The sequence below is a fragment of the Trachemys scripta genome, chromosome 4 (genome assembly GCF_013100865.1).
Source record: "Trachemys scripta elegans isolate TJP31775 chromosome 4, CAS_Tse_1.0, whole genome shotgun sequence".
In the NCBI taxonomy this organism is placed as follows: domain Eukaryota; kingdom Metazoa; phylum Chordata; order Testudines; family Emydidae; genus Trachemys; species Trachemys scripta.
In genome coordinates, this window is record NC_048301.1 from 16,200,232 (window position 1) to 16,226,842 (window position 26,611).

The 26,611-nt window shown below is 46.2% G+C and overlaps 1 protein-coding gene across 1 annotated transcript in view; it reads right to left on the minus strand.

Moving 5' to 3' along the window:
• The window catches only part of ESR2 (estrogen receptor 2), an 84,475-nt gene that overhangs the window by 21,778 nt on the left and 36,086 nt on the right, over positions 1-26,611 (minus strand). Inside the window, exons 5-7 of the mRNA XM_034767826.1 lie at positions 26,394-26,532; positions 24,183-24,316; positions 8,688-8,868 (exon numbers count right to left, since the gene is read on the minus strand). Of these exons, the coding sequence (XP_034623717.1) occupies positions 8,688-8,868; positions 24,183-24,316; positions 26,394-26,532 (454 nt within the window). The remainder of the gene's footprint in view (positions 1-8,687; positions 8,869-24,182; positions 24,317-26,393; positions 26,533-26,611) is intronic.

The following is a 26,611-nucleotide window of genomic DNA, read 5'->3' on the forward strand; positions in this document are numbered from 1 at the left end:
GAGGGGAACGATCACGTCCCTTGATCTGCTGGCAATGCAGCTTCTTATACAGCCCAAAATGCCGTTAGCCTTCTTGGCAACAAGGCCACACTGTCGACCCATATCCAGCTTCTTATCCACTGTAACCCCTTGGTCCTTTTCTGCAGAACTGCTGCCTAGCCATTCGGTCCCTAGTCTGTAGCAGTGCATGGGATTCTTCCATCCTAAGTGCAGGACTCCGCGCTTGTCCTTGTTGAACCTCATCAGATTTCTTTTGGCCCAATCCTCTAATTTGTCTAGGTCCCTCTGTATGATGTCCCTACCCTCCAGCATATCTACCACTCCTACCAGTGCCACTTCTGATCAGGAGAGTGGGGGCGGTGCTGAGCCGATGTCGCCGGTTGTGGTGCTGGGAAGCGTCGGTGCCGCGTGTCTCGGTCCCCCTCCACTACCACTGCCAGGGCACTGCGCACCGAAATACTCGGTGCTGGGTCTTGCTGCACCGAAGGAGGCTGAGGGTTAAGAGCCGCCTCCATAAGGAGCTGCTTCAAGCAAAAGTCCTGCTCCTTTTTAGTCAGAGGACAAAACCCTTTGCAGATCCTGCACTTTTCGGCTTGATGAGCCTCCCCCAGACACGTCAGACAAGAGTCATGGGGGTCACTCGTTGGCATGGCTTAGAGCAGGACCTGCAGGGCTTGAATCCCGGGGACTTGGGCATGGAGCCCAAAAAGAAGAGTTGGGGTGGAGGGGAACCAAAAACAAGAACTATAAACCAAACTAACAACAACTATCTAGAGAGCTAGGGAAGCGTGGAGATCAAGCAGAGCAAGACTTCTAACAACTATCATGGGTGGTAAGAAGGAACTGGGGAGGCACCGGGTCAGCTGGGGTATATAGTGAGTGCCATGAAGGCACCACTCCAGGGGGCTCCACAGCCGACCTAATGGATCCTGTTAGGGGAAAACTTTCCAATGGCCGTGCACGCGGCATGTGCATATCTAATTGGAATCAAAATGAGCAAGCACTTGATGAAGAAGTAACCTTTTTATATCATCTATGGCATCCATTGGTTTGTGGTAATTTTGTTTATTTTATTTTCAGGAAGCCAGCAAGAATTCCCAAATGGGGTAGGGAACAAGTATAGCTACTCTATGAGTGGTTTCTGACAGCTCTCAAAGTGACTGTCGAACTATTTGGAAGACAGAAACAGCCTTATAGTGGTTGCAGTCATAGTGGACGAAGGTCTCTTACTACACCTCTTTCTGGTCTTTGATAAGGCCAGTTGTATGAAAACGCAGGTGGTTATCTGGAATACATTTGATGTCTAGAGGTTTTCTTCTAAGCTAAGGGGTATTCAATTGCCAAATACCTCAATGTAACTCGAGAATCTTTTAAAGAATGTAGTGTACAATCAGTTTAGGACTACAAAGTTTGTTCCCTTTGAAGGAGAGTTCCTCGACTGTATTCTGGACTTCTCTGAGAACTCCAAAGGATTGCAGCTAGGGTGCAAGATGCCATCAATTTAGTCCACAGTATCTGATAACCCTCTTGTTCTCTCCTGAACTGCTGTGACACTGGGAGAACCTGGTGAAGGGTGTGAATAGACGCATCAATAGTAGTATGCAGAGAGGTCCATGTTGCAAGCTGACCTGTGATCAAAGATCTCACTGCCTGTTTTGATTCTACTGGAACAATCCAGTAAGTGATCCATGTGCCAATTAAGATAATCATATTCTGGAAGGAGAACATGATAAAAACAGTTACCTACCTTTTGTAATTGTTGTTCTTCAAGATGTGTTGCTCATATCCACTCCATTCTAGGAGTGCATGTGCCCACGTGTGCAAACTTCAGAGATTTTTGCCTTAGCAGTACCACTAGGCTACTTCTGGAGTGCTGCGCTCATGCCACAGTATATCAGGGGCCACCAGCTCTACACCCTCTCAGTCTGACAGAGGGGCAGGAGGGCAGGTAATGGAATGGACATGAGCAACATCTCTACGAACAACAGTTACGAAAGGCAGGTAACCGTTTCTTATTCGAGTGCTTGCTCATATCAATTCCATTCTAGGTGACTCACAAGTAGTATCCATGGAGGTGGGCTCGGAGTTCACAGTCTTGCAGCACTGCTCTGCCAAGCCAGCGTCGTCTTGAGCTTGCTTGGTCAGCGTGTAGTGCAACACGAACGTGTGGGCAGATGCCCAGGTGGCAACCTGACAGATTTCTTGGATCGGCACCTGCGCCAGAAAGGCTGCCGAAGATGCCTGTGCTCTAATTGAATGAGCCTTCACGATCACCGGCAGAGGCACCTTCGCCAGTTCATAACAGTAGCAGATGCAGGCCGTGATCCAAGATGAGATTCTCTGGGCAGACACTGGGCAACCCTTCATCCTGTCTGTGACTGCAACGAACAACTGTGTTGACTTACGGAATGGCTTTGTTCTCCCTATGTAGAAGGCCAGCATCTATCTGACATCCAGGGTATGCGCATGAGGCTTTGGACAAAGGACTAGTAAGTATATGTCTTGACCAATAAGAAACTGGGAGACAACCTTAGGCAGAAAAGCCAGGTGCGGATGCAGCTGGACCTTATCCTTATAAAAGACCGTATAAGGGAGCTCCAATGTGTGTGCCCTGATCCTATGGGCTGAAGTTATAGCGACCAGGAAGGAGACCTTCCAGGAGAGACGCAGGAGTGAGCGGAAGCCAAGGGTTTGAAGTGGGGACCCATGAGCCTTGACAGCACAAAATTCAGGTCCCAGACATGTGGGTAAAGGCGCTCCAGACCTTTCGGGAACTGTGCCATCATGGGAACCACCCTGAGCTCCTTGACATTGATATAAAGGGCTAGATCGTTTTGTAGCCAGCGGCCCTGGGTGTTGAGCCCACCCAGGTGGGCTCCATCCCAGATCTGATGCGTCCGAGACGGAGTCGCAAAGGGAACTCCTTCAGCACCGACTCGGGATCCAGCCACCAGTCCAGGGACAAGAGGATGTGGCTCGGCACCATGACCACACAGTCCAGATCGTGCCTGCTGGGGACATAGAATGAGGCCAGCCACACCAGCAGAGATCACAGAAAGTCGGGCATGGCTGACCACCTACATGTACGTAGCCCATCAGTCACAGGCATAGTCTTGGATGGCTCTTTACGTGGGAGATCAGGTCTGACATGGCCTGAAAACGCGCATCTGGAAGGAAGGTCTTGACCTGTGTGGAGTCAAGAACCGCTCCGATAAACTCTATATGTTGGACTGGCGTTAACATGGACTTTTCTGTGTTTATTAACAGGCCCAGGTCACTGCATGTGGACCACACCAGATCAAGGCTCCTCTGCACCTGCACCAGAGACCTGCCCTTGATGAGCCGGTCATCAAGATACGGGACAATCTGGACCCCTCAACGTTTCAGGTAAGCCTCTACCAGTGCCATGCATTTTGTGAACACCCTGAGGGCTGAAGACAGGCCAAAGGGTAGCTCTGTGAACTGGGTGTGGTGCCCTGACACTATGAAATGCAGGAATCGCCTGTGTCCTGGGAATACGGAGACATGAAAGTAAGCGTCTTTTAAGTCGAGAGTGGCGTAGCAGTTCTCTGGATCCAGGGAAGGGATAATGGAGGTCAGGGAGACCATGTGGAACTTCAACTTCTTGAGAGACTTGTTGAAGTCCAGGATGGACTTGAGGCCCCCTTTGGCCTTCGGGGTTTAGGAATAGAATTCTCTTCCTTCCATGTCCGAGGAACCTCCTCCACAGCCCCCAAGCCCAGGAGCTTCTCCTGAAGAAGGATGGGGAAGTGGGGTGGGGTGGGAGGGAGGGGTGGATAAGAATTGCAGGGTATAGCCCCAAGCTACTGTGTCCAGGACCCAGTGGTTTGACGTAACCTGCAACCAGGCCAAGCAATAGGGAGAGAGGCAGTTGAGGAAAAGGTGGGTAAGATCCGGTTGGCTGACTGGGGCGCCACTCTCGGGCACCCCCCCAAAATGATCGCTTCTGCCCCCCTAGGTGTTTGGCAGGCCCAGGCTGGGTGGGTGAGTGGGAGGAAGAAGGGCATTGGCGACTAAAGCTAGCATCCTGTCTCCTAGTAGAGCCCTGACGGGGTTGCCAGGGTCTTGGCGGTGGTGGCAGTCGGAAGGGCTTTCTGGCTGATTGTGGAGTGTGCATGCCCAACAAGTGAAGGGTAATTCTAGTGTCCTTCAACCCATGCAGCCTGGCGTCCGTTTGATCAGAAAAGAGACCAACTCCATCAAAGGGAAGGTCCTGAATCGTGGTCTGCATCTCTTAAGAGAGGCTCATTGTTTGGAGCCAGGAGCTGCGTCGCATAACCACTGCTGATGTGACCACCCTGCCACTGAGTCCATTGTGTCCCATACCATCTGCAGAGAGCATCTGGCCGCCACAGTATCCTCCTCTACCAGGGTGTCAAACGTTTGGGCCAGACCCCGAAAGAGGGATTCCTGGAACTTTTTGAGACCGTCCCAGAGGATGAAATTGTACCGGCCAAACAGGGCCTGATGGTTTGCCCGGAATTGCAGGCTGGTGGTTGAATAAATTTTCCTCCCAAATAAATCGAGTTTCTTGGCCTCTGTTTTCGGAAGGCGAGGAGGTGTGAACCTGCTTGTCCTCAGCCGCAGACACAACCAGCAAGCCTGCGGCTGGGTGGGCATAAAGGTATTCAAAACCTTTGGCCAGAATGAAATACTTTTTCTCAGCCCGTTTCGAGGTGGGAGGGGTGGAGGAAGGGGTCTGCCAAAGGGCCTTGGCTATCTTGAGAACCCTGTCATGCACAGGCAGGGCAACTCAGGTGGGTGTAGAGGCTGAGAGGACATTGAAGAGGGTGTCCTCCTGCTCTGCCATCTCCTGCACCTCAAGCTCTTGGCCATGTGCCGGAGAAGGGCTTGATGCTTCCTGAAGTCATGCAGCGGGCTAGCTCTCAAAGGTCCCACAACCGCCTCATCCAGTGATGACGAGGAAGACTGGACTGCTGGGGGAGGTGCTGAAGTCTCGACCACCGTCGGAGAAGGAGGCTTAGGGGTGGGCACAGGTTCCTCCGCCCCAACCTCAGAACTGGCATCCGGTACCACCGACCGATGCTGTGACACAGCCACCGAGGAGTGCTGTGAAGGGGGCATCATCATGACCGGTACACCCCATGCGCTCCAATAAGGCCACTAGTCATGATGCCACTGTGATGCCACAAATGAAGGAGCGGGATCCGGTGCCTAATCTCGCCGATGGGACCTGGGTGATGGGCTGAACTGGCCCTCCATACCGGAGGAACCACCTTCCTGCAACCAGGGAGGAGCCGTTGACACCTGCATTTGCTTACTGGTCGTGGCTACTGGCGTTCATTGACTAGGTGTAACAGACTTCTAATGGTACTGGGGAGAGTGGTACCGGTGTCGGGGAGACCGGTACCAAGATGGGGAACGCTCCCACTGTGCCTGCACTCGATACCGACACCTGGAGGACAACCTCTTAATGGTATTGCAAGCACCTGGATGGTACCGTAGAGTCCATACTTCTGACAGAGAGAGAATTGGTTTTAGCTGGTAACAAAGATCTAGCTTCAGGGTCTTACAGGTGCCAGAAGGACCTTCGTCAGACCGCGACCTCCCTTTTTTAAAGCAGAAAGAGGAAACTTGTCTTTCTTCTGTTTCACACGCAATTTAGGCTATGTCTACACTATGAGCTCGGGGTGTGATTCCCCTGCTCATGTACACATACTCGTGATAGCTCAATAGCCATGTAGTCTCACGTACATGGGTATTGGCAGTGAAGGCACAGCTAAGCCATGCAGAGTACAAACCCACCTGAAACCAGTGGGTATGTACTCAGCACAGCTCAGCCATGCTGCCACAGCTGCTAGCTGTGTTACCGTGGCTATACTGCTATTTATACTCATGCTAGCTCAATGAGAACTAGTGTGAGTACGTGTACACAAGCAGGGGAATCACACACCTAGCTCATAGTGTAGACATAGCCTCAGATGGAGACCTGCTTCTATGCTTTTTGGAGAAAGAATGCTAAGACCTCCTTCTTTTGTGGTGGGAAGAGGGAATTATACCAACATCAGCAGAAAAATGCTTTAATGAAGAAGCAGGAGCCCTAGAAGCGAAGGCAGAGAAAGTAGCTCCAGGGCACTTTTTATGGAGGACTGCTCGGAGCCCAAAGGATCCTGCCTTCCTGGTCTAAGACAGCCCTCACAAAAGATAGAGGTAGTACCTTACATAGAAGGAAGAGCTTTTACTTGAGCATCTCTCACTTTCATTGTTCATTTAAAAAACTAATGACAAAGCACATTTCTCTGTGATATGTCCCTGACCCTCACTGAAAGAATAAACATTTTGAGCACCCGTTATTAAGGGGGAACAGCTGCCTCACATGATGAACAATACTTAAAACCAGGATATTACTGATCAACCATAACGCTGAAGATAAATGTAAAAGAATTCACCTAACTTATACTACCTAGCTAACCCTAAGCTACAGTAAGAGAACTACGTACAAATACTAGTGGAGAAGTGTAAGTGCAAGAGCCAGGGACACTGTTCTTTCAGTCCCATCTTGCAGCCAGAAACATTAAAAAAGAACTGACAGTCAGCTGGTTTCCCTTCCCTTGGGCATGTGGTATGCAGGCGTGGCCCAATGGATGCTGCTGGTCAAAAGATTCTGATGTTGAATACAGAGGGCACACGTGCATCAGAAGTAGCATACATACAGGAAAGCACTCAAAGAAGAATTTTGTATTCCACATAAAGTCCTGACTGAAGGTTGAGCGGATCAGGGATATATATATATTTTTATATAGTCGTGTTCCATGGGATGGGCATCTGTTGTCTTATAGGAAGTACGAACACATGCCCACACTTTCAAAACCACTCAGCAAAAGAATATTTGATTTTGAAAAAAAGAACTAGTAGAGGAAATCAGACTTTAGGCCCATGACTGACATGAATGCCAAAGGCACACTTGACCTGTTGATCCACCAAACAGCACTGGAAATTTCAGAATGATTTTGAAGGAGACACATTACTGCTCTTTTAGAGAGAGGGGGAAAAAATAAAAGTGAAAGAAGTGAAGTGCTAAAAAGAAATGAAAAGGATGTACTATTTGGGGGATATATGTAGAGGATTTATTTAAAAGAATGAAGTATAGATGTAAGCAGGGTCTGAATGAATGCTTCCCTGACAGCTAGCTGGGAGGGAGAGAGACTTTGGGTGTGTTTATGTAAATACAGTTTGCTTCTGCTCTGCTTACATTGACACCATTGTATCTGTTGAATAAGTGATCAACTTTGGCTGGTGTTGGGTACAAATCACCTTAGTACTGAATGCAGGGGTAGTGAAATATGGTTACCAATGTTGAAATTATTGTAGGAATACAGGAAAGCAGAACTGTGCTTAACCTGTCCCAAATGAGGGGACCTCAGTTGAAAGAACTTCGTTAAGACAGGGACTCGAATGTCAGAGCCCTGTGAAAGTAAGAGGGGTAGGGACAGGTATCCCAGCCAGGAGGCTGTGCACTCTCATCAAGGGTCCTCCCTAGTCTGGTTTAACCTGTTCCTCCCCGCTGTTCAAAGAATAGAGCTAAATAGGCTTCATAGGAGCCTCTTTGTTATGTTAAATGCCCAATCAGAGCTGAAATCAATTGTGGTAGGACTGTGTTTCTGCCCTGCCTGCTAAGAGCTAAAAATTACTAAGGGACTGATGTGCAGAGGTCACAGCAGAGAGGCAGGTAGCAGCAGAAGACAACTGACTGCAGGTGAATGAGTGGCAGGTGTGGCGGAGAGGCGTGGCAAGAGCAGTAAGCAGGCAGCAGTGGAGAGGCATGGTGAGAGTGGTGAACAGGCAGCCAGCAGGGCAGCAGCAGAGAGGCGCGATAAGCAGCCAGCAGTGCAGCTGATGGAAAGGTGTGGTGAGAACGGAGAGCAGGCAGCCGGCAGAAGCAGTGAGCAGGCGGCCAGCAGGAGCGGTCGGTGAACAGCCAGCAGGATGGCTGGCAGAGAGGGGCAGTGAGACACTGCCCGAGCAGCGGAGCAAATAAGGTACCTCTTTACCCCACCCAGGGGAGGAGGTGAACTCTGCAGATGTACCTCTGAACTCTAGGTCTGCATTGACCAAGGACAGCAACTGTGAGTGGGGTGCAGAGACGGGTTAGGCACATGAAAGGGATGTTTGGGTTGCTGGACTTAAGAACCTGAGGGGAAAAGGACACTGTCCAACCTACTTGGGGGTGGGTCTTTTACTCATGGTTTATGTTTATGAACCCTGTTTGTGGTGTCTTCCCAAATTAAAGCAGAGTTACTTCCCTCCTTCTATTAAAAGTTTCTTTTCTACATTTAGACTCTGTGCTTGCGAATGGGGAAGTATTGCCTCTCAGAGGCACCCAGGGGTGGTGTGTAAGTTTCCCAGGTTCCTGGGTGGGGGCTCGAGCCAGTTCTGTGCTGTATCGATGGAAAGGAACCCCTAGATATTGAACCCGGCCCTGGTTTCTGCTGGCTCCACCTGGCAGAAGGGTTACATAAGATGTGCACTTTAAGGTGGATGCAATGTGCTGCATGTCAAAGTGATTTGAGTATATTATTTAGTTAATCTTGTCAATTTAGAATAATTACAATGAATACCCTAAAATGATGATACCGGATTTTTCTAGGGGGATTTAACAACAAATATTAAAACCTCAAAGAGTTACATAATTCTGTAAAATATACCTTGCATGCCTGACATGAGAAAGTAACATTAACAAGTTAGCCAAACGAGTTGTCTGTTGCTGAGATGGAATTCCACTTTTTGCAATAACCCACACCAAAGCATCAGTTACTGCATTAAGCAAGTGATGTAGCTTCCTGTTGCTTTCAGATTCTTCTGCAGCAGCTGACAATGGAAACATATCTAAACAAAGAGAAGACAGAATAGCATTACAACTCACCAGAAAAAAACATGAGCATGGATTGCCTTTGGATGTAATTTTTCAATAGAATCAAATAAAATAAATTCCAAGTCCTATTAAAATTATATGTATGATGCTTCACGTTAGAACTCGATCTCTGATAGAAACATTTTTACTCATCAATTCTGTCGTGCCATTTGCATACTTAAGTATCCCTCAATCTTATAACTACATTAACAATTGGCTTATAATATCTACTAAAGATACAGGGCCAGATTCTTGGGTCTGGCTGAGCTTCACTTACCTTTGCATTCTCCAAGTTTGGGTGTCCCCAGGGGTTACTCCAGCCCTTTGTTTAAGTAAGAGCAGTTTCATAGCTTCTCTAACTGCTCCCTCCCCTCTCTGAAACAGCTCCTACATAGGGATGGGGCTAGGAGCAAAATGGTACATAACTCACTCAAACACTTTACTGGATCAGGGCTTTATTGCTTATCAAGTGAGTGAGGAAGGCACTGTGCGTGATGTACAGCCAACTCTTTGGCTCTACCTGCTCAAACCTCCTTACAAGTCAGAAATTTGTCATAATACTAGCATAAACTGTGAAATTTTAAAAGAGGCATTAAAGATAGAAACAAAACAAATTAATTAGGGAAGACTGTGGGAGGGGCAGGCAAGGAAGTAGTTGAAACTAGCATTATTGATGGAGCAGAGGAGACCAATGTGACAAAACAGAGCTGGATAATTAGGGAGGTGCGGAGTTGTGAAGGGCCTTGAAGGTTATGACATGAATTTAATATGATGGAAGAGCAATGGAGGGATTCACAAAGGAAGATGGTCTTAACGGATGCTGTGATAAATGGGGGGGGGAGCTCCCTTTTATGGGCACCCAGCCAGTCAGTAGCTATAGAAGCCTCCTTAGCAGCTGTACCCTAATTGCCTTAACTGTAAAGGGTTAAGAGAAGCTTAACCTGAGTTGGCACCTGACCAGGGAACCAACAGGGAGGCTGTACCCTTTTAAATTGGAAAAAACTGCTGGGTGTGGGGTTTTTTTTCCTTTGTCTCTTGGGCTGGAGAGAGGGGAAGGCAGCAACAGCTGTAAGCTTTAAGCCAGGTATGGGAAATCATTAGCATCATATGTAGAAATTCCTCATTTGGAACCCCAGATATGTAAGTAGCACAGGAAAAGTTAAGACACATGCGATTAGGAATCTTTGGTTGTTTTGGTTTGTGGATTCCTCGGTACTAATCCCAGGTGCTTTTGTTTTGCTTGTAAACTTTAAACTAAACCCCAAGAAAGTTATTTTTGGTGTTTAATCCCTAAAGCCTGCGTTTTCAGGTGTGTTTCTTTCTTTTTTAATAACATTTACCTTTTTTTTAAGAATCCTTTGATTCCAGAGTCCTTAGACAAGGGGTTGGTCTGTGCTCACATTGCTAAGGCAACTGGTTGGTATTTTATTCTCAAGCCTCCCCAGGAAAAGGGGTGAAGAGGCTTGGGGATAGGGATTCCAAGTGACCCTTCCCTGTGTCGGAGAATAACAGAGTTCTCACTTTTTGTTTGATTTGTGAAAATCACTTGGTGGTGGCAGCAATATCTGTCCAAGACAGAAGACTGTGCCTTGGAAGAGTTTTAACATAAACTGGTAGAAGATAAGCTCCGGGGGTCTTTCATGCTGGTCCTCACATCTGTACCCCAGAGTTCAGACTTAGGAGGGTATACCCTGAAATGATGGCACAGCGGTGGGATCATTTTGAACCAGAAGCACAGACACATTTTTCCTTTTGGCTGCTTGAAAGCCAGGGAGAATTTTTTTCTTTTCTTTTGCTGCCTGGGGAAGGGGGGGGGGGGCGCGGGCGGAACAGGCAGGCAAAGGGTTCAGCCTACACAGCCAGAGTCCAACAAGCAGTTTATTTTTTTTTCTAGTTCTCGTGGCAACAAGGTAGGTAGGCTAGATTAGGACAAGAAATAGCCCAGTGCATGAAATTGCAGGCGGTCATCAAAACCCTAGAGCAACCAGTCTTCCCAAAGCAGCACACCTAGGAGAAGAGACCCAGATCAGGCCCAGACATCCAATCCCATGACAGAACTGCTGGGAGAGGCTTTGGGACTGGAGATTTCCCCAGCAGGGATTGTCAACCCTCCCCAACCCAAGATCCAGGTGCCAAGATGGAGGAAGGCCCTTAACCTAGGCCGAGCTCTAACTGCAGAAGACAGGATGTTCTTCCTAAAGATGAGGCACTGAAAAACAGAGGCGGAGGAGAGAAGGGTGGAGAAGTGCTTAGCAGTGGAAGAGAAGAGGGAGAAGATGCGCTTAGAAATGGAGCTGGAAAAGACTACGCTGGATCAGATACCAGAAGGGGCAACCTGAGACGACACCCCACCATCGGAGTCAACCCAAGGCCCCATCTCGCAAGGAGGAGCCCTCCACACAGCCAGGGAAAGCCCAGATGCCCTCTCGTCCTACTGCCCTACTCTCCAAACACCCTCCACATCACAGCCAAAAGTCAGCTGGGCGATGCTTTAAATGTAATTAGCTGGGGCATGTGAAGAACATCTGCCCCAAGAGCACCAGCTGACTGCAACTCATCACCTTGGGATCCCACTGAGAGCCTTCAGGCCCAGGTGCCTCACAAATACCCCCAGAGCTAAGGGAAACTGTGAGTGTGGGCCAGAGGAAGATACTGCATGGAGAGACACTGAAGCACAGGTGTCAGCTATCCACCAATCCCTAGTGGACCCCAAATTCATCAACCCAGAGGCCCAAGTGACGGTGCAACCCTTTAAGGCCTACTCTTTTAACTTGCCTACAGCCAAGTTGCCTGTCCAGTACGAGGGCTGGTCAGGAATATGGACTTTTGAGGTCTATGATGATTACCCAATTCCCATGCTGCTGGGAGAAGACTTAGCCAATCATATGAGGCTAACCAAAAGGGGGGGTATGGTCACCCGCAGCCAAGCTAAACAGGCCTCCACACCTAACTCCATTCTTGAGCCTCCTACAAGGGCCCACCCTGTGTCCCGAGATACCACAGGCTCAGGGACCCAGAACCAGACCCCAGACCAAAGTCTACGACAGCGGTTGTAGATCCAGTTCCTAAGACCCAGCCAAAACCAGCCCAAGGATCGGAACTGGCGGAGCAGTCAGCACTAGATCCCGTGCTTGCAACCCCACCAAAGTCAGGGGAGCCGGCAACAGAGGGCGCCACAGAGCCTGCGCCTGCAGCAGCAGCTAAACTTGAGCAAGAGGCTCAACTGGAGCCTGAAATAGAACCTATTGCACCAGCGAAGAGCAGTTCACAGTCCACGGAGACACCCCCATCACCTGCATCGCTTCCAGTGGGACCAAGTCAAGTCCACAACACAGTGAGGAACTAATGTCTCCAGCATCAAGGAAGCAGTTCCAGGCAGAGCAGGAAGCAGATAAGAGCCTTAAGGGACATTGGACGGTGGCACGGAGTGACCCACTGCCTCTCAGCTCTCCTAATAGTTCCAGGTTTGTTGTTGGAGGAGGACTCTTATACAAGGAGACCCTTTCTGGTGGGCATAAGGAGGACTGGCATCCTCAGAGACAGTTGGTAGTTCCAACTAAGTATAAGGAAAAGCTCTTGAGCTTAGCCCATGATCACCCTAGTGGCCATACCAGGGTGAACAGGACCAAAAACCACTTGGGGAAGTCATTCGACTGGGAGGGAATGGGCAAGGACGTTTCTACCCATGTCCGGTCTTGTGAGGTGTGCCAGAGGGTGGGAAAGCCCCAAGACCAGGTCAAGGCCCCTCTCCAGCCGCTCCCCATTATTGAGGTTCCAGTTCATTGTGTAGCTGTGGATATTCTGGGTCCTTTCCCTAAGGAGACACCCAGAGGAAAACTGTACATACTGACTTTCATGGATTTTGCCACCCGATGGCCAGAAGCAGTAGATCTAAGCAACACCAGGGCTAATAGCGTGAGCCAGGCATTGGCAGACATTTTTGCCAGGGAAGGTTGACCCTCCAACATCCTTACAAATTTGGGAACTAACTTCATGGCAGGGACCATGTAACATCTTTGGGAAGCTCATGGGGTGAATCAGTTGGTTGCCACCCCTTGCCACCATCAAACGGCCTAGTGGAAAGGTTTAATGGGACTTTGGGGGCCATCAGATGTAAATTCGTGAACGAGCACTCCAATGACCGGGACCTAGTGTTGCAGCAGTTGCTCTTTATTTACAGGGCTGTATCACATCCCAGTTTGGGGTTTTCACCCTTTGAACTCGTTTATGGCCACGAAGTTAAGGGGCCATTACAGTTGGTGAAGCAGCAATGGGAGGGGGTTACATCTTCCCCAGGAACTAACGTTTTGGACTTTGTAACTAGGGTGACCAGATGTCCTGATTTTATAGGGACAGTCCCAATTTTTGGGTCTTTTACTTATATAGGCTCCTATTACCCCCCCACCCCCATCCCGATTTTTCACACTTGCTGTCTGGTCACCCTATTTGTAACCAACCTGCAAAACACCCTCAAAGACTCTCTAGCCCTTACCAGAGAGGAGGTTGCAGTAACCAAGATGAGAGATGAAGAGGGCTTGGAAGAGAGTTAGCTGCATGGATGAGAAAGAAAACACTGGCTTTTAGAAATATTATGGAGAAATAGTAACAAGTTTGGAGACAGCCTGGATGTGTGGGGCACGAGAATGGCAGATTTGGTCACATGTGGAACTTAACAAAACAAAACAAAAAACCAGCTGCAGTTTGCTGTAAGCAAAAGGCAAACCTCGATGGTGCATGCTGCTTTAAAAAAAATCCAATAATTATCTCAATGAAGCTCCATAAGAATAGTTTAAATCTGCAAATGTGAAGAATGTTCCTATTAGAAGTCCATTATCACAAAGGGTACGTCTATACTTACCTCCGGGTCCGGCGGTAAGCAATCGATCCCGGAAGTGCTCGCCATCGGTACTCCTGCTCGGCGAGAGGAGTACGTGGAGTCGATGGGGGAGCCTGCCTGCCGTGTGTGGACCCGCAGTAAGTTCGAACTAAGATAGTTCGACTTCAGCTATGTGAATAACGTAGCTGAAGTTGCGTATCTTAGTTCGAAGTGGGGGGTTAGTGTGGACCAGCCCAGAGTGAAGCAATCAAGAAATTCACTGAAGAGGGACGGGAGGGGTGGTCAGCTGTAAACTGCAGGATGTAGCCTGAAGAAACTGTATCTGGCATCCAGCGGTCTGAAGTGACACGGGACCAGGCCGACCAGAAAGGGCGGAAGCAGTTGAGGAAAGGGAGGGTTGGATCCAGTACATTCGCTGGGGTGCTGTCCTCAAGTGCACCCTCAAAATGACTGCTTCTGGCCTCCCTGACTTCTGGGAGGGTCAGGTTGAGTAGCCGGATGGGAAGAGGACAGGTAGCGTCTCTTGGGCCCTTTGTCCTTGTCCTCTCTCCTGTAGAAGCCAGACCGGGGAGCCCCCCCAGGACTTAGATTGCGTCGGAGGAGGAGACGGAGGGCGGAACAGCTTCCTGGACTGCTGAGGGGTGTGCAGGCCCAGGGAATGGAGGGTGGCTCGGGAGTCCTTGAGTCCATGGAGCCTAGAGTCAGCTAGCTTAGAAAAGAGCCCCAAACCCTCAAATGGCAGATCCTGTATTGTGGTCTGCATCTCCTGAGACAGCCCAGAAGCCTGCAACCAGGAACCGAGTCCGTCACTTCCCAGGTCATTTGGAGGACTCTGCAGGCCACCACCATGCCTTCATTCACCAACGTGGTGAACTCTTGGGCACGATCCTATGGGAGAGCCTCCGTGAACTTATTAAGGGAGTCCCACAGGTTAAAGTTATAACGTCCCAGCAAGGCCTGGTGTTTAGAAACCCTAAATTGTAGGCTGGCTGTCGAATAACCTTTTCACTCGAATAAGTCAAGTCTCTTGGCCTCTTTATTTTTGAGCGTTCCAGTGGGGTGGCCCTGTCTGTCCCTTTCATTCACCGTGGACACGACTAGTGATGCCACAGGGGGATGCGTATACAGATACTCAAAGCCCTTTGCAGGAACATAGTATTTCTTTTCCGCTTTCTTAGATGTTGACGGAATAGATGAGGGGGTTTGCCACACAGACTTGGTTATTTTGAGCATCCCTGTGTGGATGGGCAATGCGATTTTTGCCGGTGTGGTGGCAGAGATGATATTGAAGAGTTCCTTTATCTCTTCAGCAATCTCTTCAATTTGCAAGCCTAGATTCTCTGCCACCCATTTAAGGTGGGTCTGATGCTCTTTAAAATCGTCTGGGGGACTGCTGGTGTGGGAGGGTCCGGCCACCACCTTGTCTGGGGACAATGACGACTGAGTGGCCCAAGGGATGGTGTCACCCCCTTCTTTGTTGGGGGAGTGCTCACTCAGCACCGAAGTACAGGGCATGGGTTCTGCCTCCGCCCTGGTGCTGCGCTCCAATTGCGGCACTGGTGGCACCTCAGCTGGCTTGTCTGATGCGGACAGGGAGGGCTGGGAGTACTGGATTGGCATCACCGGCACCCCACATGGATTCTGCCACTGGGGGGCCACGGCCCCTGCTGAGTCAGCACCGCGGCCGGTGCCACCTAAGTCTCCTGCCTCAGAGAGGAGTCACCCTACCTCGGCGACGGGCTGAAGTCACGGTCTGAACCTTTGAACTCAATGCCTGAGTCCTCCTACTGACCCTGGTAGGTAAATGGTGCGGGGACGGGGAGTTGCGCCACCTTCTGGAGAAACGGTACCGTGGTGAGCATGACCAACATTGAGACCCCGAGCGAGGCCTCCAGGATGGGGACCAACGAGATCACCTTCTGGGAGAGGGTGTTCGGTGTCTAGGCAACCTATGGCCAGACAGTAGTCGATACTGGCGGTACAGGGAGCGACACCACAAGTCCAGAGTCCACTGCCTAGTAGGAGTGGATCTCGTCAGAGATCTTAGCCATCTGGCCGGCGAGCTAGGGTCGTGGCACTGGGTCCCGAGGTCGCAGCGAGGGGACTTACATCTGCGATCCAGTGACCTGGAGTGTTCCGCCAGTCTATGCTACAGCATCCCAGTGGCCTTCCCCTTCGGTGCCTCAAGCAGAGCTGTATCAGTCACCTGGTGTGGCACCTGCGGAGTCGGTCGGCCTTGCTTCTTGGCCGCTGAGACCGCTTCGGGCACTGCAGGCCCCATCACAGGTTGGGAACCCTTGCCACTACCCGGGATGGGGAGATGTGTCCTTGGTGGAGTTGGTGGGTCCGTCTTCCGCTGTAATCCCGTGACTCCTTGTAGCGGGCGCATGGCCTGACAGAGCCTGGTGCTCCTCTGTCCTTTGGTGCCAAGGGGCTTCGTTTCTTCAGCTTCTTCTTTGGCACTGGCAAGAAGGAGCTGTGCCGGGCCGGATCCAGTGCTGTGCTGTGCACCGAGGCCAAAGTGCTGGGTGTAGGTGCTGCAGCAGAAGGTTCTGATGCTGGATGAAGAGCAGCCTCCATCAATAATGTCCTCAAGTGGATACCCCGCTCTTTGAGTCCGCAGTCGGAAGTTTTTACAGATGTGACACCTGTCCTTGCAATGACCTTCTCCCAGACACTTAAGGCAGCCATCATGCAGATCACTGATCGGCATCGGCCTACTGCATGACACACATGGCTTAAAGCCAGGGGAGCGGGGCATGGCCCCCTCGGAGCAAAGTCCCAACGGGGGACTCTCTTGACTAACACACGCTATCAACTAACTATGAAACTATGTACAACCACAACTAACAAGTCAATGGATAAGCCGCTACTGTTCTTGCAAAGCAAGACAAGGCGCTCCAACCAACCGTCATGGGCGGTAAGAAGGAACGGAGAGGGCGCAGGGCCGGCGGTGCCTGATATACCGCCACATGGGAGCGCCACTGCCGGCACTACAGATACTGCTAAGGCAGAAATCTCCAACAACTGTGCACATTGGCGCGCGCACACCTAAAATGGAATTGACATGAGCAAGCACTCGAAGACGAAACCCTTGCAGATTTTGCATCGGTCTGCTTGGTGCATCTCCCCCAGACACTTGAGGCAAGAGTCGTGGGAGTCACCTGTTGCCATGGGCTTGTGGCAGGTTCTGCAAGATTTAAATCCTTGGGATCGAGGTATGACCCAAACCCCAAAGGGGAACAGGAAAGCTGGGGTGGGGGAGAGACCCCACTCCTACACAACTCAACTCAACTCACTAATTCACTTTAAAACACTATTCAAACTATTAAAACTATGTACACACAACTAGCTAATAGAACTAGGGGAGCACGTGCAAGAACAAGCAAGCAACCGCACTTCCAATGACCGTCATTGGCAGTAAGAAGGAACTGAGGAGGCGTCGGGTTGGCAGGGTCCTATATTCACCACTATGGAGACGCCACTCCAGGGGGCTTCACAGCTGACCCAACGGGTGCTGCTAGGTGAAAAACTTTACAATGACTGTGCACATGGTGCGTGCACACCTAATTGGAATCGATATGAGCAAGCACTTAAAGAAGAAAACCTACTTGTCAATGGGAGCGCTGTGAAACAACAAGCAATCCTTCATACTTAAATCCTAAAATTGCATATCAGACAGATAGTTTCCCATTTGTAATATTCCTAAAAAGTTTACTGTGGAGATAATCAAAATATTACAAGCCTTCTACTATTGGCACCTGATGCCATTTCCAAATACTAAAATGGACACGACTGAAAACACGACAGTGCTTGCAGAACAACTTAACCTGTTCAATGTTGTGTCCTGGGCTGCTGCAGTGGGAATAGTATGAAGACTGTGACAACTGAAAAATGTTTACTTAATTATGCTTCTTTTAATTTAATAATGCTGAATTATCCATGAAGAAGAAACCACAATGTAGCTTCTACACAACTTGATTTGCCACATATTTTACTAGATAGCAGGTCTGCTGCAGATTATAGAACAGCTGCAGATAACTTGCCTTTGTCAGGAACTGGAGAAGACTGAGGAAAGAGCTTTCTGCAAACTACAATTCACACTGGAAAGTCAATAGATTGTTAGATTCTATATCAATAGATAGAACACTAAGATCCCATTCTTACTCACAGAAAGGAAAAAAAGAACAGGGATTACAGAACTATATTAAAGGCACCATAGTAAAAAAAAATAAAACAATTTAGTAGTTGTTTAAGAGCTTATGGTGTTTTACATACCAGCAAATGGCAATAAGAAAATATATCAGATCCTTGTATAAGCCTAAGCCTAAGAACCCTTTTAGCTTTTGTCTTCAGTACTTCAGAGAGCAGACAGGTGACTTGCTGTGAAAATCTGGACAACAAATTATTATTAGGTTATCCCATGTACTGTTATCACACTGCTCACTCAAAAGCATAGACTCTTCAGCATATGAGAGACAGAGACATAGGGCTAGTCTACACTGGCAATATTAAAGCGCTGCCACAGCAGCGCTTTAACATGGCTTGTGTAGTCCCAGCAGGGCTGGTAGCTACGCCCCTCGTGGAGGTGGTTTTTTTAGAGCGCTGGCATGACTCCCAGCGCTGGCGCGGCTCCCAGCGCTGGCGCACGGTCTATACTGGCGCTTTACAGCGCTGAAACTTGCTGCGCTCAGGGCGGTGTTTTTTCACACCCGAGCAAGAAAGTTGCAGCGCTGTAAAGTGCCAGTGTAGACAAGCCCATAGACAAAGGGCCAGACCCTCAAATAAGGTCTAAAGAGTGTAGATGCTCTTGTAAAAGTAGAAGCTTTTGTAGCTCAGTGTCTGTGCTTGTTTTGCAAGTTTTAAATCTATAATATGGTCCTCTCTGATCACACTGGTCTACAATTTTTGAGAAGTCGTCTTCTTCAGAGATAAAATGTGCTATTTATTATGTATTTTGATGTGCTGAATTCAAATATGACAATTAAAACAACTGATTGGCTACTGTTAAAATGTAAAAATTTAAATATCTTAATGTCTATGTATATTGTGTAGATAGAGTTTTAACCATAAATTGTAAACCTAGGTCTTTTCATGTGTTTATGGTTGCTTTACATGATAATATTTCACCTGTCCTGTTTATGTAACACTTTGAAAATCAGCAAAAGGATTATATAAATAAAATTTATTAAGACACAAAAGGCAAAAAACTATTATGTACATAGTTTAGTCCTATTCAGTGTCTACTCAGCGCTTCTTGGCTTGTCTCTTGTATTCATTAAATGGAGCATCTCTTGTCACTGTCCAGCAATAGCCTGCAAGCATTGATGGGCTCCATTTGCCCTGATAGCATTTCTCCATTGTTGCAATGTCCTGGTGAAATTGCTCGCCTACTTGTTGCTCACTGCTCCGCAGTTCGGTGGAAAAAAATCTAGATGTGAGTGCAAAAAATGTATCTTTAGTGACATGTTGCAACCAAGGCTTTTGTATGCCTTGAGGAGGTTTTCCACCAACAACCTGTAGTTGTCTGCCTTGTTGTTTCCGAGAAAATTTATTGCCACTAACTGGAAGGCTTTCCATGCCGTCTTTTCCTTGCCACGCAGTGCATGGTCAAATGCATCATCTCGAAGAAGTTCACGAATCTGAGGACCAACAAAGACACCTTCCTTTATCTTAGCTTCACTTAACCTTGGAAATTTTCCATGGAGGTACTTGAAAGCTGCTTGTGTTTTGTTAATGGCCTTGACAAAGTTCTTCATCAGACCCAGCTTGATGTGTAAGGGTGGTAACAAAATCTTCCTTGATTCAATAAGTGGTGAATGCTGAACACTTTTCCTCCCAGGCTCCAATGACTGTTGGAGTGGCCAATCTTTCTTGATGTAGTGGGAATCTCTTGCACGACTATCCCATTCGCAGAGAAAACAGCAGTACTTTGTGTATCCAGTCTGCAGACCAAGCAAGAGAGCAACAACCTTCAAATCACTACAAAGCTGCCACTGATGTTGGTCATAGTTTATGCACCTCAAAAGTTGTTTCATGTTGTCATAGGTTTCCTTCATATGGACTGCATGACCAACTGGAATTGATGGCAAAACATTGCCATTATGCAGTAAAACAGCTTTAAGACTCGTCTTCGATGAATCAATGAACAGTCTCCACTCATCTGGATCGTGAACGACGTTGCGGGCTGCCATCACACCATCGATGTTGTTGCAGGCTACAAGATCACCTTCCATGAAGAAGAATGGGACAAGATCCTTTTGATGGTCACGGAACATGGAAACCCTAACATCACCTGCCAGGAGATTCCACTGCTGTAGTCTGGAGCCCAACAGCTCTGCCTTACTCTTGGGTAGTTCCAAATCTCTGACAAGGTCATTCAGTTCACCTTGTGTTATGAGGTATGGTTCAGAGGAGGAGGATGGGAGAAAATGTGGGTCCTGTGACATTGATGGTTCAGGACCAGAAGTTTCATCCTCTTCCTCATCTGACTCAAGTGAGAATGATTCCGGTGCATCAGGAACCGGCAGTCCTTCTCCGTGGGGTACTGGGCGTATAGCTGATGGAATGTTTGGATAATGCACAATCCACTTTTTCTTCTTTGACACACCTTTCCCAACTGGAGGCACCATGCAGAAGTAACAATTGCTGGTATGATCTGTTGGCTCTCTCCAAATCATTGGCACTGCAAAAGGCGTAGATTTCCTTTTCCTGTTCAACTACTAGCGAAGATTTGTTGCACAAGTGTTGCAGCATATGTGCCCACCTCTTGTCCTGATCTCCAATTTTGCAGCCAAAATAAAGGCGATAGGCTTTCTTAACCATACTGGTTATACTGCGCTTTTGGGATGCAAAAGTCACTTCACCACAAACATAGCAGAAGTTATCTGCACTGTTCACACAAGTACGAGGCATCTCTGCTCACTTTGGCTAAACAGAAATGTGTCCCTTTGCAAAATCAAACACTGACAAATAAGAGAGCACGACACTGTATGATTTCTAGAGCTGATATAGGGCAATTTGTTCAGCAGAGTGATGTAAGCTTCGTTATGATTGCATCATCCATGACTTCTAGGAATAACATGATGCAATTCATATCATGTCTGACGCAATACCAGCCTCAGATTGCATCATTCACTGTTTTGCCTAAAAAGCAAGTACTGTCCAAACCCAGTCATAGATTTATTCATAGATCCAATCAAAGATGTATTTTAGTCATTTCTTGTTTAAATTGAGATCCCTTCCCTTTATAACTCACTTATCCTCCGTCATTCCCAAGTCAAGGGTCGTATATACTGACCCAATAGCATATCTTGAAAACTAGAGGCAATCAACAATTTTAAGCATCATTTTCGTTCTTAGTGACCCAGAATTAGTAAAGTTTGACTACATTTATTTCAGAAGCATTTTGGCTATAGAGCAGTGTCATTAGGGAAGTTTAAATCTAGCATTCAGTGTTTACCAACTATATGCAGAGATATTAAAAAAATACTTTGTTCTACAGCATAAAGGGACAAAGTAGCCTAAGTCAGATGCTTTCAATTGGATAAATAAAAATTAGAAAACAATGGCCAGTCATTTTTAAACAAAAAAGCTTTCAGAGCATAGAAAAGAAATCTAAACTTAAAATCTGTCATGTCTATCCATAGCATCCATATTCCTGTCTGCAATTTGTCATGCATTGACATGAAATATTTTAATGCCAAAAGCTATACCAGTACACCATTTCACCCAAGAAGTTATATGGAAGCACACAGTATCAAACTATGGGCTAAATCCTGCAGTCCTCATTACTGTAATTTAAATGGAAGCATCCCCAAAGTAAGGACTGCAAGATTTTGATTTTGTTTTGTTTTTTTTTTAACTATAATTTTCTTAATCCACTGAAAATTTAAAAATCCCAATTTCTAAATGGGCATTTCAACATTATGATAGCAATCACTTTCAGGCCAGTTATGCAGCCTGTACGCTGGAAAATCTTCCACAGACTTGAATGGGAGATTTGTCTAACAGACTGCCATAGAGCTGGTGCCTTCAAGGATTAACAGACTACCCACAGCATAGTTATCACATATTCAACATTTGTAAAATTAAACATACATCTAATTTCAAGATTTACTAAGATTGTCCTTTCCCAAAATTCCCAGCACTGTATTTATGTCTTTCTTCTTGTCCTTGTCTAGGCTGGCCTTGTAAAAAAAAAAAAAAAAAAATCATACAGGCATGGGATATGATTACTGAGTTTAAACTGAGGCGCTTACACAAGATACCTGAAACACCCTGACCATGTAAGGACCCTGTAAGAAAATAATTATTTAAGGCAGTGAGTCCCAAAGGAAAGGAAAAGAAAAAGAAAGAAAAATAATAGCCCCACAGCCCTACCCCCAGAAAGTACTCTGCCTGGTATCAGAGATCAATGATCTCTCTCTAAGGGTGGGATTTTCAAAGGCAGATAAGTGATTTAGGAGTCTAAGTACCATAGACTTGTGCTTCTAAATCAAGTAGATGCTTTTAAAAATTCTACCTTAAATGCTTCCATGTTTAAAAAAAGATCATGCCAGCCCATCACCCTATGCATGTTGACAGGAGATTATGTCCCCCTTCTGTTTTGCCCTCAAATGAAATGGAAGGAGCCTTGTACCAATAATATGAGCACTTGTGAATACCTATGGTTTTTAAGCCCACACAGAGATTTAGGAGGCAGTACTGAGTTCTCTTCAATGGTATCTCATTTAATTTTACCATTTAAATGGCTAGCTTTTTTCTAACATGGCTGTTTTACAACCATCACATTTTTGTTTGTCTGAATAATTTTTTAACAAGCTTGACTTTTTTGTACTTGTGAAATGATTTTGATCACATATTTAGATTATTAGATGAGCAAGACTCTTAAGAAAATGTGTTGACAAACTTGCTAAATAAAAGGATAAAATTCTGTTTTCTGTTAAAATACTGGTATTTTACTTATTTATGGATAGACAACAGCCGGACATAAGTATCTCTGATTCCCCTTCAGAATTATCCTGAGGCTACTGTGACAGACCCAGACCAGTGGGGTACAGGAGTCTGGTAGAGGGCAAATACAGTGGTCACTTGATGAGTAGTTTTCTGTTCCCTGAGTGACCAGAGCAGGGGCTGCACTAGAGTAATCAGGAACTTGCTAGAACCAGTTAAGGCAGGCAGGCTAATTAGGACACCTGGAGCCAATTAAGAAGAAGCTTCTAGAATCAATTAAGGCAGGCTAATCAGGGCACCTGGGTTTTAAAAAGGAGCTCACTTCAGTTTGTGGTGTGAGTGTGAGGAGCTGGGAGCAAGAGGCTCAAGGAGCTGAGAGTGAGAGGGTGTGCTGCTGGAGGACCGAGGAGCACTAGCGTTATCAGACACCAGGAGGAAGGTCCTGTGGTGAGAATAAGGAAGGTGATTGGAGGAGGCCATGGGGAAGTAGCCCAGGAGTTGTAGCTGTCATGCAGCTGTTACAGGAGGCACTATAGACAGCTGCAGTCCACAGGGCTCTGGGCTGGAACCCGGAGTAGAGGGCAGGCCTGGGTTCCCCCCAAACCTCCCAATTGACCTGGACTGTGGGTTCGCCCAGAGGGGAAGGTCTCTGGGCTGTTCCCCAACCCACATGGTGAATCTCTGAGGCAAGAAAATCTGCCAATAAGCGCAGGACCCACCAAAATAGAGGAGGAACTTTGTCACACTACTTACTGAAAATAGTAGATATAAACAATATCATATTTTGTTTATACAGATGTTGTTTTGGGACACATCACTACAGGATGGACTCTGGGATGAAATGATTACAGCGAAGTCTACCAAGAACAGGGCCAATACATAACATGCTCAAATAAATGTGTTAGTCTCTAAGGTGCCACAAGTACTCCTGTTCTTTTTGCGGATAAAGACTAACACGGCTGCTACTCCTAAACCAGGGATGTAGTTCCCAAAAACATTTTGCAGATCAGCTGAATGCTTTAAATTATTTCTGCTGGTGAATTATAATTTAAAAAAATGGTATCAAGGGAGCAAAGAGACAGACAGCAGCCCAGAGGGGCTTACCCACATCACAAATGCTCCTGATCCAGAGGGATAGGAGCAGAATTTCCCACTGATCAGCAGGCTCCAGCAATTTAAAAGGACAAGCCCCTGACCCTTCTGTGGAACATAAACTCCACTCCCCGAAGAGTGCGTACAGACTTTTGAGTCCCTTTACCAGCTTTTACCCTAGAATGCAGCCCAAAAATATCTAATAATAATATGACCTAGGACTTGACTGAATATACCAGACATAAAGCCATTAAAATGTTAGCAACAAAAAGCACTTTCTATTTTTTTTTCATTCTTTTTCAATGGTTCATGTGTCCTTTGATATTTTTGCCAATTTTAGACACAGATTTTTCCCCTAAATAGTCAGCACAACTTGACATACCTCAAGGGAAAATGTGTACTCACTGGAATTGAGAAGAATCATAGCCTTGACACACAGATACTCCTTGTGCTGTAATTTCAGCTCTCGAAATCTTGATGTTGTGGCTAGGAGCATGTCAAAGATTTCCAGAATTCCTTCTACACATTTCCCCTCATCCCTATATAAACATAGAACAAAGAGATGATCCCCCTGCCCAAAAGAGTTTACAATTTAAGTATAAGAAAAGAGACAACAGATGGAAATAGAGACAGTGGAGTACAAGGAAACAATTAGACAATATTGGTCAGCATGATCAACAGTGATCTCAGCTCACTAACTGCGTGTGGTCAAGTTTTTTTGCAGGCATCACGACAAAGGAAAATTTTAAGGAAGGATTTGAAGGACAAGCTATCATTGATTTAAAAGAGAAAAGTGAACTTTACAAATAACTATTTGTTTGAGAAGGTACATTTCCTACAGAAGCTGAAGATCTCCATAAAAATCAGATCACAGACCACATATAACTTCTTGAAAACTTTGTTTTAATTTACAGAATACCCTTAATGTCTGCTGAGCCAAACTCTGCCCTACCTTGCTGAGATGAGGGAATGTATACAACAGGCAATCCATATTCAGAACATACCTGCTTCTATAAAAAATCCAATGTGTAACACACTTTTCTTAGTAATTTCTTTAGTATTGTCTTGAACAAAGCATATCCTTGAAATGATTTTTATGTAAGTAAATCAACATTTATGCCATATCATTTGGAAACAGAATTTGTTTCCTTTGCTACAGAACCAATATTGCCTTTTAACTATCTGCAGCCTATAAGATGATGCTTTGTATCTCACTCAGGCACATTAATGTTACAGATCTGAATTTTTGCTTTTTTTCCCCATAGGTGCAAAGTGCTTAAGAAACAATATGTTAGGGCCAGGTAGGAGAGTAGATTACTTCATTGACTTTTCACCTTTGGGAACCTGCTCAAATTCTGATTAGGTCTCGCAGAGAATTGTTCATATTACATCCCATCCAACTGGCACACACTGCTATGTGGATGCCTGAAAATGGCAATATGGTCACTTGTAACATATGGAATTAACTCAACTAAAGAAAAGTTTTCAGTGTTTATTTTATTTACATAGCACACAGACACACAGCTATTCCTACTTCACTAACATTGCAAAGCCTGTTATTTTTGCCATATTTAGAAAAATTTGTGTACTGTAATGATACTGCAAATGGAGAAGATGCTATAAAAGTATATTTAGGTGGGGATCATATATGTTATGTTTTGATAACATGTCTAGTCTTTCTTGGGGGAATCTAGTAGCTACAAAAACGATTTTTAAATTGTGTTTTTTAAAAATTTGGTAAGTGTCTAGAGTGCTGGACAGCCACTAGAGAAATCAACAAATACTGATATGTTGAACATATAGTTATTTATAAAAAGAACAGGAGTACTTGTGGCACCTTAGAGACTAACAAATTTATTAGAGCATAAGCTTTATGCTTATAGCCTGCGGGTGGCTATCTTACAACAGAAAAACTTCAAAAACAGACTCCAACGAGAGACTGCTGAGCTGGAATTGATATGCAAACTAAACACAATCAACAAAGGATTGAATAAGGACTGGGAATGGCTGAGCCATTACAAACATTGAATCTATCTCCCCTTGTAAGTATTCTCACACTTCTTATCAAACTGTCTGTACTGGGCTATCTTGATTACCACTTCAAAAGGTTTTTTTCTCTTACTTAATTGGCCTCTCAGAGTTGGTAAGACAACTCCCACTTGTTTATGCTCTCTGTATGTGTGTATATATATCTCCTCAATATTTATTCCACTCTGTATGCATCCGAAGAAGTGGGCTGTAGTCCACAAAAGCTTATGCTCTAATAAATTTGTTAGTTTCTAAGGTGCCACAAGTACTCCTGTTTTTTTTCCTAAAGCTAGTCAAGTTTCTNACTCCTGTTCTTTTTGCGGATACAGACTAACATGGCCGCTACTCTGAAAATAGTTATTTATGACAGGAATTATTAAGGAACTCACAAGTTTGATCCACCTGACAATATTATTTTTGTCTAGAGTTCCTTCTGGAGAGATTAGGAACCTCATAACATTATTTTTACAGTATCATTTACTTTCAAATGTGAAATGTTAATAGTATCCCTAATGGCTATATGCTCCCTTTTACCATATGCTGAAAATAAACATACATCAGAAGAGACTAATTTATATTTTTCCTCACCTGTCTAATACAAGATCTGGTGCAAAAATTAGCTTGCCAGGATAATCAATCGACCTCCACATCAGACCCACCATTAAAACTTCCATCCAACAACTCTCCAAAAGCCTCACTTGGTCATACAGACTGAGCTCTATGAAGCCTAAAACAATGAAATAGTAACATCAGACATGTCCACCTATCTGTTTCATTATTTAAAAAAAAAAAAAAAAAAAAAAAAG